Raw genomic sequence first — 12,259 nt, 5'->3', positions numbered from 1 at the left:
TAGGGGAAGCCAAAGTGACGACCCCTGGATGTCCAAGGGATTATGAATAGGAGAGTTCATCAGATTTGCTATCAACATTTTAAGAAATTCAGTAATGGCTTGGGTTTGTTTAGTGTGGCTGGATCGATGGCTTTTTTTTTGCATAATATGTCAAAGGAATGATAGTTTCCTTGTCTAGGTTGTCATTTGATAGCTTTTTTGTTGCATGATATGTCAAAGGAATGATAGTTTACTCGTCTAAGTTGTTCTTTGATAGCTTTTTTGTTGCATAATATGTCAAAGGAATGATAGNGAGATTACTGTCAAGCTAAATAAAGCTCTATTTCCAAAATAAGTAAGAAAACTTTTAAGTAAATTTAACAGATGACTTGAATGTAATTTCATAAAATTTTCAATGGATTAACACCAATTTAGTTTAGTAAAATGTTGAAACTTAATTAAAAAAGTTGAAAATAATGAGATTGGAGACTAAGGGTACGTTTGATTTATGAAATTTGCATGAAAAGAAAAAAAAATTATAAGTAATTCAATTTCCTAGAATTTATTTGTATGAAAATTAGTAACTAAATGTATTTGATTGATTTAGTTTTCAATATAGAAAATATTATACTTGTCAATCAAATATCCCAAACGTAGGGATTTGGGTGAAAAAATGATTGCTCTATTGAAAATTAATAATATTTAAACTAAGTCAAACAACCTTTTAACTTTTATTGTTGTCATTAATTACTTCATTTGAATGATGAAATTGCCAACCAACCGGCAAATCTTCCAAAATTGCCGACTCTTTGGACTAAACGAAAAATCCATTACACATTAAAATTAATGTGTGTTGGCCTTTATAGGTGAACTAAACAAACACAATAACATGTGCATTTACATCGAGCAAAATCTTAGTAGACCCAACATCAATATTGACTCGTTCAGAATATTCAATTATCAAATTGTTCGTTCAAATTTTAAATTATCGGAAGTTTTTAAAATATTTAAAAAAACTCACAATATTTTAAAAAGCATAAGCTGTGACAATGTTGCAAGATAAAATCTCGCGTCTAACGAGACGTAAAAATAATAATAATTAATTTTAGTTTTATTTTAATTATTGCAATATCATTAATTAAATGAAATAACGAATACTAAATAATAAAAATCACAAATTTGATAATTATCTAATTCTATTGTAGTCGATTTCAAATTGTGAAAAACTAGACAATTGAAAATTAAAAGAAACAAAATCCTTTTCAAGGCAAAATGGGTCCAAGAAATCATTTACATTGATTAAGTGACTATGCTCACATTAGCCATTGTGTCCAAGAAATTACTTCCAAAAAAATAAAAATAATTAGAAAATGGTGCATGTCTTTTGATGCCTAGGTCCGCATTGACGGTGAAAAGGGAGTTGAGCGTCTTTTACACTTCTTGCCCATATCCAAATCGTTCTATAAATGACTTACGTGCCTAGACGTCACCTTTTCAAGTATTTTAAGCCCCCGTTTGACCCCCCCCCCAATTATATTTCATTTCATTTTTCTCTCTTCTATTTTTAACTACACAATTTTTCATAAAATAATATTATATTTAAATCCAAAACTTTTCGTTCTTTTTCTACCATTCATTTTTCACCAAAAAAAAAAAAAACTATTCTACCCATTTCCATTCCCAACAATGGGGGCCAAATGGTGATTAAAACATTCATATGTTAGATCAACTATTGGGATCAATCGGTATGATCGGACTAACAATATATTAGATTTGGTACTTTATATTGTATTAGACAAATGGTATGTAAATATAATTAACTTTTGGATAACTCTATATGTACATTATGGTGTTCATAACTATGTCTATAATGTACACATAGAATTTCATGATTGGAGGGTAAATAAAACTGTTTTCAACCCTTCAATGATGTTATGTCACTTATATATTATAGACACTTTTATGGACACCATAATATATATGTAGTATAACCCTTAGCTTTTTTCCTTCAATAATTACAATAAAAGTTTCCATTTGGTCCCCCTACTAGTTTCTATCCATATTTCCTTTAAAAAGTTGAAGTTTAATTAAAAATACATTATATCATCACTATTAATTAAAATAAAAATTTTAAAAAGAAAACTTGTTTCTATACCACCAACAAATAAACCTTCCTCCCCCAGACCCAAACTACAATTTTACGTAGGGCACATGGAAGAAAATAATTGTATTGGGTTGCGATACACTTTTATCCCAAAAGAGTAAGTGGTATAAAAATATTATCTTTTTAACGTTTGAAATCCCCCCATTTGAAACCCAACTTACTACATCTTTTAGGAATAGAGAACTCGCTTTCGTCATTAATACTCTTTAATGACACGAGCTTTCCTACCAAACACGTCACATGTACATAGAGAAGCAATGACTAGACCAGCCACATCACATTACTGAGGTGTTTATAACTTATAAATGTTCAGCTTTAACAGAAGATGCTATGTTCTGGTGTTGGGCCTGACAGCAGGTTAATTTTTGGTGTCTACCAATAACTCTGCAGCTAAATCCACCCCACCCCACCCCACCCCACCAATAAAGATTTAACTGCACATGGAAAAAATAACTTGTCCACTTCAAATCCGAATCCAATATGCCTTTTTGCAGACAAGAATTGACATCAAATAAATCCAGATTTCAACTACTATGGATATGTCGTAAAGATAAATACATACTTGTCTGGTAGAGATTTTGTTAATTGAATTTTTGACCATTAGAAATAAAGTAAATTCTATCTGTAAGAGAAAAATTCAAAAATGATTGTTGAAATAGTGAAATAACGGTGAAAAAATTAATTTTAATTGAATTTTAAACTGTACAAAACATGCTTTGAATAATTTGTGGAAAAGTTTGCGAAATAGTATAGTTTTATGCGTGCTCGACTATTTTAGAAATGGGTTCATTGAATTAGATGGCACAATACGATTGATACCTTAGTGGAACAACTTATAACGACCGACAACTTAAGCGTGCTTGACTATTTTAGAAACGAGTTCATTGAATTAGATGGCACAATACAATTGATACCTTAGTGGAACAACTTTTAACGACCGACAACTTAAACGATGTCAATTGTCAATTTATAGAAGATGAGTGAATTTTACTCGTATAAACATTGTGACACATGGGTTGTGGATACAAAAAGTTAATAACAAAAATAACGGCAAGCCAAGAGAAAACTTTGAATTAATGGGGACAATTGGCGTGTCTACTCTTTTAAGTTGGGATTGCTCGTTTTGTATCGCCTCGTAGGAGACTCTTGAGATGGTGGTGAATGAGGTGTTGATGGTGAAGAAGTTGATGACAAATCGGAAGATGGTTCCGGTGAAATTGAGGATGTCGGAGAAGGTGAAGGTGAAGGTGAAGTCTCTTGTAACTTCCTCTTATTAGATCCTGTGTCTTGACTCTTTGTCCGACCTTCGCCAAACATGTAGTTCTTCAGACGTTTTACGTCAGATAACTTGACAGGCTTTACTATAAAATCCTCAGCTCCTTCTTCCAAACATCTGATATTGAATAACAACTCATTAGAACAAATTACATCACATAAGCCATCACTTCTCGAGGAAGATGACACGATGAAATTATACAAACTTTAAGATCAACTAACAACAAATATTGATTTTTATTTCAATCAAATTTGTTTATAACTCTTTGCACAGAATTAAATTAGCAATCTTTAAACCGCTTTTGAGCATGGCCAAACATGACTTAAATCTAATCAATTTGCTGATTTGCACACTGTTAAAATTTTGGCAAGAAAAGTAGGAGAGAAAAAAAGCAGACCGGCAAAATATACCTGTCAATCCGAGTTAAAACATTTTCAGATGACATGATCACAACTGGAATTTCTCTAAATGTAGATGATCCCTGTTGCAATAAAAAATAATTAATTAATTAATTAATTAAAAATTAAAATTTTGATGTAACAAATTTCATGACAAAATTGAACCTTGATTTTCTTGAGCAATTCATAACCAGTCATTCCAGGCATACAATAATCTGTGATTATAAGATCTACCTTTAAACCCTGGAGATCAAAATTAAACACACGTTAATAAATTAATTAACACCAAAAAAGAGTCCTTATAATCTATTATCTAAAAAATACTTATTTATAATTAATTATTTACTCACATCAAAACCAACAGAACTTTCTTCTTCATCCAGTCCCAAGAACTGCAAAGCCCTCATCCCACTTTCCACTACTGTAACTGCAATTGCACAAATAATTAGTATTTCATTAAATTACCAAACTTCACAAAATAATTTTAAAAAAAATTTACAAAATTTACACACCTTTACAAGAAGTGATTTTGAGCAATCTCTCAATGACTTTCCTATCAACAAAACTGTCATCAACAGCTAAAACATGGACTTCATCAGAATCACAAGATGACAATAAATCATCATCAAACCGTTCATTCTTCTCAACCTTCCTTAATCTTGAAAACAGAATATTTTTAGCCATTTTCAGTTCTTGGAGAAAATCTGAAGAGCCCAGATGAAAAAATAAGAAACAAAAACCACAAACTTTTTTCCCTTCAAAAAGCCATTCAAGTTACAAGCTGATATAATAAAGAAAGAAAGAAAGAGATGAACAGAAAAAATTTGCTGCAATGTAATGGTGAGTGAATCTGTCTGTATCAAAAATATATGGGCTACCACAAGTCTTTTTCAATGTATATATGAAGAAAAAGAAGTGTTCAAAATCAAATCCAATGAAATCTACTTTTTGATATTTACGTAGCGCACTGGCTACTGCTGATATTCTGAAATCCACTTTGGAGGGGATCCGATTTTCCCTATCTTGGAGAGTTTTTCAAGTTTTCTGCATCGAAGACTTGATTTTCTCGCGGGATTTTGATGGAAGTCGTGGAGTGGTTTAGTGGATTGGGTGGGGGTGGACTAGGACTCCAGTAGTGAATTGAAAATTGGGCAGTCAAAATGGGAGGATGGAATTTTGGGATAAATATACTAATTCATACGTTTGATTGTCAATATTTTTCATTAAAAATATTTTTTTCATCCAAATTATTGATATACGTATAGAATATTTTATTACGTGAATGTATAGTTAAAAATGATCATACAACAAATCATAAAATAAAATAACGTGTGTCAAACGGGCGATAGTAGAGGAAATTCTTTAAGGGTTTAAAAGAGTAAAAAACTTTGGAAATTTTATATGAAAATGAATTTTTATTTTCAATGATATTTAGTTCGTTGAATCGTACATTAAACGTTAAAGTGTTACAAAACTTCATCATGAAATGAACATTTCTTGCATTGATTCTCCTTTCTGCGCATGGCTGAATTTGAATGCAAATGCAGATGCAGATGCGTCTCCATCTCTATCAACTTTTATGTTCTCGATGCTAAGCGTGATATTGAACGTTCGTAAGGATGTTTAACTTTCAGTTTCGATAATAAATGATAACGACTCACCACTTCCAAATGATCCGTGTTTGATGACCTCCTTAGTTGGAGTGCTACAATGTAGAAGTACTATTGAACAACAAATCAACACATAACAAGTTTTATACAAATATACTGCTATAAGAGTAGCTTTAACTTTTAAGTAAATTATTCATGAACTCATATGCAGCTGTGATCAGAATTTTGAAAAATATTTTTGTACATTTATTTACTTTGGTCCTATTCACATAAAAACCAATGAAATTAAGATCACGTGGCCAAACGTGATAAGATTGGGGAGGATGTAATAGTGACAAATAATAAAAATAAATAAACCAATGAAATCAAAGTCAATATCTCAATCTCGATTAATACTTAATTAATGGAAGATAATTGCGCAGTCAAAACGGGAGGATGGAATTTTGGGGTAAGAGCCCCTTGAGTCACATTATTCCAAAAAAATGCATTCTTAAACAGTGATTTGATATCATTTCAATCATACATTCTTCAATAAAATAATATTACAAGCAAATTAAAAAAATTTCTTTATTTTTTAACCACACATTTTTTTACATATGATAACTTAACGGGTTTTACTATAAAATCTTCCGCGCCTTCTTCCAAACATCTGATATCGAATAACAACATTAGAATAAAATAACTCAAAATACCCATCAATTGAGAAAGAGGGCAACATGAAATTAAACAAACTTTATAAAATAAACTAAGCACAAACCCATAAATTAGATTATAAGATTTCGAAGATCAAAATCACAAAACACGCCGGATATCATCGAGAAAAGACAGACTGAACTCATTCTTCATTAGCAAAAAACTTGCTCTACTTAGTTTCGTGCTCCAATCATTTCTTAAAAAATCTGTTCTTTTTACTCAACCAAGTTGATGTTTATTTTCAAGAGTAGTTCAATTAGTTGTGTGGATAAGATTTTATAATGCATACTAAATAAGGTAACTTGTTCCATAATATACCCAGATATCGAAGCATTAATTGGTAGCCAATTCATTGATTCTAGTCGTGTGGTAAACCTAATTGCTAAAAAACTATGATTAAGCATGACATGGACCATCCAACTCCAATTAAATTATCATAAACCATAATTAAACAATATGAATATTGAAGAACAAATACTTATCCTTATTCAATCACTTTAATTTTAAGTTTTCAAAGATTAATTAGCGTATGTTCCGTCGATGAGAAATTAAGCTAAAAAGTGACTTTTAAACACGGTCAAACACGGTGTAAATCTCTCAACTTGGTTTTTTTTGCATATAACTTTTCTTGAAATTAAAATTAGGCAACAAAAAAAGGAGAGAAAAATGTATAGGCCAGCAAAAGATATGAAGGTACCTGTCAATCCGAGTTAAAACATTTTCAGATGACATGATCACAACTGGAATTTCTCTAAATGTAGATGATCCCTGTTGCAATAAAAAATAATTAATTAATTAATTAATTAAAAATTAAAATTTTGATGTAACAAATTTCATGACAAAATTGAACCTTGATTTTCTTGAGCAATTCATAACCAGTCATTCCAGGCATACAATAATCTGTGATTATCAGATCAACCTTTAAACCCTGATGATCAAAATGGATCACCCATTAATACATTAATTAACACCAAAAAGCCCTTATAATAAGTTGTTTTAAAAATAATTATAATTAATTATTTACTCACATCATAACCATCAGAACTTTCTTCTTCATCCAGTCCTAAGAACTGCAAAGCCCTCATCCCACTATCCACTACTGTAACTGCAATGGCACAAATAATTAGTATTTCATAAAATTAAGCAAATTTAACAAAATAAATTCAAAAGAGCATTCACCTTTACAAGAAGTGATTTTGAGCAATCTCTCAATGACTTTCCTATCAACAAAACTGTCATCAACAGCTAAAACATGGACTTCATCAGAATCACAAGATGACAATAAATCATCATCAAACCGTTCATTCTTCTCAACCTTCCTTAATCTTGAAAACAGAATATTTTTAGCCATTTTCAGTTCTTGGAGAAAATCTGAAGAGCCCAGATGAAAAAATAAGAAACAAAAACCACAAACTTTTTTCCCTTCAAAAAGCCATTCAAGTTACAAGCTGATATAATAAAGAAAGAAAGAAAGAGATGAACAGAAAAAATTTGCTGCAATGTAATGGTGAGTGAATCTGTCTGTATCAAAAATATATGGGCTACCACAAGTCTTTTTCAATGTATATATGAAGAAAAAGAAGTGTTCAAAATCAAATCCAATGAAATCTACTTTTTGATATTTACGTAGCGCACTGGCTACTGCTGATATTCTGAAATCCACTTTGGAGGGGATCCGATTTTCCCTATCTTGGAGAGTTTTTCAAGTTTTCTGCATCGAAGACTTGATTTTCTCGCGGGATTTTGATGGAAGTCGTGGAGTGGTTTAGTGGATTGGGTGGGGGTGGACTAGGACTCCAGTAGTGAATTGAAAATTGGGCAGTCAAAATGGGAGGATGGAATTTTGGGATAAATATACTAATTCATACGTTTGATTGTCAATATTTTTCATTAAAAATATTTTTTTCATCCAAATTATTGATATACGTATAGAATATTTTATTACGTGAATGTATAGTTAAAAATGATCATACAACAAATCATAAAATAAAATAACGTGTGTCAAACGGGCGATAGTAGAGGAAATTCTTTAAGGGTTTAAAAGAGTAAAAAACTTTGGAAATTTTATATGAAAATGAATTTTTATTTTCAATGATATTTAGTTCGTTGAATCGTACATTAAACGTTAAAGTGTTACAAAACTTCATCATGAAATGAACATTTCTTGCATTGATTCTCCTTTCTGCGCATGGCTGAATTTGAATGCAAATGCAGATGCAGATGCGTCTCCATCTCTATCAACTTTTATGTTCTCGATGCTAAGCGTGATATTGAACGTTCGTAAGGATGTTTAACTTTCAGTTTCGATAATAAATGATAACGACTCACCACTTCCAAATGATCCGTGTTTGATGACCTCCTTAGTTGGAGTGCTACAATGTAGAAGTACTATTGAACAACAAATCAACACATAACAAGTTTTATACAAATATACTGCTATAAGAGTAGCTTTAACTTTTAAGTAAATTATTCATGAACTCATATGCAGCTGTGATCAGAATTTTGAAAAATATTTTAGTACATTTATTTACTTTAGTCCTATTCACATAAAAACCAATGAAATTAAGATCACGTGGCCGAACGTGATAAGATTGGGGAGGATGTAATAGTGACAAATAATAAAAATAAATAAACCAATGAAATCAAAGTCAATATCTCAATCTCGATTAATACTTAATTAATGGAAGATAATTGCGCAGTCAAAACGGGAGGATGGAATTTTGGGGTAAGAGCCCCTTGAGTCACATTATTCCAAAAAAATGCATTCTTAAACAGTGATTTGATATCATTTCAATCATACATTCTTCAATAAAATAATATTACAAGCAAATTAAAAAAATTTCTTTATTTTTTAACCACACATTTTTCATCAATATATTATTTAAGAATGCATAATTACCAAAATAATGTGGCTCAAACACCCCCCAAGTATACTGACAATTACTGTATAAAGTTATGCCCAAACTGTTTCTTTTTTCTTTTTGGTAAATGACAGTTTGCGCCTCCCAATACTAATAGAGAAAATTCTCTAGGGACAGTTTAGAGGAAAAAGTTTAGAAGAGTTAAAAACTTTGAATTTTATGTGAAAATGAATTTTTATTTCCAATGATTTGGCCACCTAATTTATTCCACGTTATAACAAGAGGAATAGCAATTTTCTGTAGAATGTATGATGGAAAAAGAAGGAAATTTTTTTGAATTTTAATGTAATATAATTTTATGATTAATAAGAAAAGAGGGAAAAATAAATTATAACTTAATGAAAAATAATTGGAGCCAAACGGGGGTTTAGTCCATCAAATCTATACCTTCAACGTTAAATTGTTATGAAAACTTCATCATGAAATGACGATTTTCTTGCATTGATCTGATTGTGCATGGTTTAATTTGAGTGCAAGTGCAGGTACGTCTCCATTTCTATCAACGTTTGTGTTTTTGGGGCTATCCATCACAATCGAAACGTAACATTGAACTCTTATAAGGACTTTTAACTTATAGTTTTGAACATTAGTGATACCATCTCACCACTTCCAAATTAACTATGATTGATGACCTCATTAGTTGGAGAGATACAATTAAAAGTACTATTAAGCCACAAATCAACACATAACAAATTTTATACAATATTTTTAGGAGTAATTTTAACTTTCAAGTAAATTATTCATGAACTAATATGCAGCTGTAATCAGATTTTTGAAAAAATATTTTAGTACATTTATTTAGTTTCATGTGTGCCGAACGTGATAAGAATGGGGAGCCTGTAATAGTGACAAATAATATAAACAAAATAAAAATAAACCAATGAAATTAAAGTCAAGATCTCAATCTCAAATAATACTTAATTAATGGATCCAAGTGGATGTCAAACTACTTCGACGAGTGCTAGATGCCACCTCAAGATAATGACCTCTCGTGGCTTTATTATTTATGGTTTTTATAGATTTTAAATTGACTATTTATGGTAAATTCATTTGACATGAATACTTTACCAAGTGTGTTATACTTAACCTCGTGTAACTGCAACGTTGGTGATTCACACACATTTGTAGTTAAGTACAATTTAATAGAGCTCGGATTCCAAATCAACAAATTTTTGGATAGGTAAAAGTTAGATAATGGAAATCTAATTAAAGATCACAAACAACCATGTAAAGAATTCCAACACAACACAGAGATACGTAGCAGAATAAATACGCAATACCCTATTGTGTACATCTTGACTTATATCCCCTATGTGTCAAAAATTTGGTCATTGATTGAAAATGTATTGTTAAAATCAATGCATCAAAATTTGCAAACTCACGTGAGTGTAAACCACCAAGGTGGTCAACCTTGATATAGATAGTATGGTTGATTTTTGAAAGCAAGAACGACATATCACTTAAGAACTATACTTACGAGTGATGTACTCTCGAATCTTTACAAAAAATATAGCTCCTAAAACTACGTAATAGTCTAATCAGTTCTCATGTATTGACCAAGTTTCCTCTTCTTTAAGCAAGTCAACTCTTACAATTTCTAGTTTAATTTTGCCATACTTTAGAACGGTGGATCCCATAAATTAAGCACCGATATTTAGAGATCAATCCTCTATATATATAATGATGCGGAGAAAAAAATTAGATAAAAATGTTGACTGTATTTTAAACTAACAAATGACAGAGTAATATGTGACATTATGTAATTCATTATGTAAATTATAATAAACATGTAGCAATGTCCTATTCAAAATTGAGCTAACCATTCATTAGTTTTCTAGAAATTTCCGTAAATTTCAAGTGATATTGTCGATGACAGATTGTGACGAAGATTTTTCTAATAAAAAAGACAATTGCAGAAAAGTCCACGTCTACACGTGCTTCTTCTTATATTATGAATTATCAAATCTTGTTCTTATTATAATTTATCCTCTTAACTCTTTGCTAGACTTCTAATCGTTGAAATTTCTAATTCGGTGCAAAACAAAGGTATGTAATATGTTATATGCTAAAAGAAAATCCGACGTGAAATAAACTTGAATAATTTTAAAACGTGTTGTAAAATCTAAGAAAGAAAAAACGTGCCAAGAATAGAAACCGTGTGCTGGTTTAATATGTACTGAAGACTGTGGTAAAGAACCGTACAAAGGGTAATTTGAGGGTTTCCAGGAAAAGGTTCATTTAACAGCAATAGAGAAGATTTGGGAGTCCCAACGAAATCTTTTAGTGGGTCCCATTCACTTCTACCCTTTTGCTTTGTATTAATTTTTATTATCTCGTCAATATATCACGAGATATATTTCTCCAGTTTTCCAATATTGATTTTCCTCGATTCGGGTAAATCTTCAGTCAAAATAAATAATTTCTAAAAAAATATTCAATTATATTTTCTAAGTTTAAGATGTCATAGTTGGGCCAAAGTGGTGGGCCCCAGGCCCAAGATACAAGCTTGGACATATCCATCATTTTCTTTTTCTTTCAAAAAAATAAGCTCAAATTTTCACATTTCTGATCAATAGTTAATAGTTTAATTCTTTACAAATCTTTACGAATGCAAGCTTAGTCGGGCACTTGAACCTAGGGATGGGAATAATCTCCGTCCTAACAGGACGGGGAGGAGAGGGAATGCCCCACCTCATGAAGAGAAAAAATAAAAAATAACAATAAACGGGGCAAATTGTCACCCCGGCCCGTCTAAGGTGGGCGCAAGGTTTGGGTGGAACGGGGCAGGGGTTCCCAGATCGTTGCCATCACTACTTGTACCAAAAGACATCAGGGAAAGGTAAATTTCACAACCAAACAAATTATTCTCCAATCCGTTGCGCCATATGCCCATCTTCAAGTGACCTGCATTTGAGTCGTTAGATGTGAATTTAATGAAATCTGCAAGAAATTGTTGATGACAATTGTGACCTTTAGGCGTATTTAATTAATTTCTCTGAAGATGATAGTTGGACTCGATATTACGTTTAAGATTTTTTATTTTATTTATTTATTTATTTATTCCGATATTGATTGATACATTGTTCTTTAAAATAGGAGTGAGAAATTTTATGTTCCAAATGAAATCATAAAAGGAGCAAAAAGTGCAAGATTTTTCGATATGAAAAATTGTTCTCCTGTCCACAATTAGCAAGATAAGATTGCTCATTTGTTAATGT

The 12,259-nt window shown here is 31.1% G+C and overlaps 2 protein-coding genes across 2 annotated transcripts; both read right to left on the bottom strand.

The window, feature by feature from the left end:
- Positions 1-3,008: 3,008 nt before the first annotated feature.
- Positions 3,009-4,913, bottom strand: LOC111377280 (two-component response regulator ARR6-like). The gene is made up of 5 exons (XM_023000353.1): positions 4,330-4,913; positions 4,168-4,244; positions 3,983-4,060; positions 3,830-3,900; positions 3,009-3,536 (listed from the first exon to the last, which is right to left on the bottom strand). Exons 1-5 carry the CDS (start codon positions 4,499-4,501, stop codon positions 3,239-3,241), a joined length of 696 nt encoding a protein of 231 aa, XP_022856121.1. The 5' UTR covers positions 4,502-4,913; the 3' UTR covers positions 3,009-3,238.
- A 1,081-nt stretch (positions 4,914-5,994) lies between these two features.
- LOC111377278 (two-component response regulator ARR4-like) lies at positions 5,995-7,894 on the bottom strand. Its single transcript, XM_023000351.1, has 5 exons — positions 7,300-7,894; positions 7,149-7,225; positions 6,971-7,048; positions 6,818-6,888; positions 5,995-6,076 (listed from the first exon to the last, which is right to left on the bottom strand). The coding sequence occupies exons 1-5, from the start codon at positions 7,469-7,471 to the stop codon at positions 5,995-5,997; spliced, it is 480 nt and encodes a 159-aa protein (XP_022856119.1). The 5' UTR covers positions 7,472-7,894.
- Positions 7,895-12,259: the final 4,365 nt, after the last annotated feature.

This window comes from Olea europaea, unplaced genomic scaffold (genome assembly GCF_002742605.1).
Source record: "Olea europaea var. sylvestris unplaced genomic scaffold, O_europaea_v1 scaffold1632, whole genome shotgun sequence".
Taxonomy (NCBI): Eukaryota; Viridiplantae; Streptophyta; class Magnoliopsida; order Lamiales; family Oleaceae; genus Olea; species Olea europaea.
This window is presented reverse-complemented; position numbering and strand designations above follow the sequence as displayed.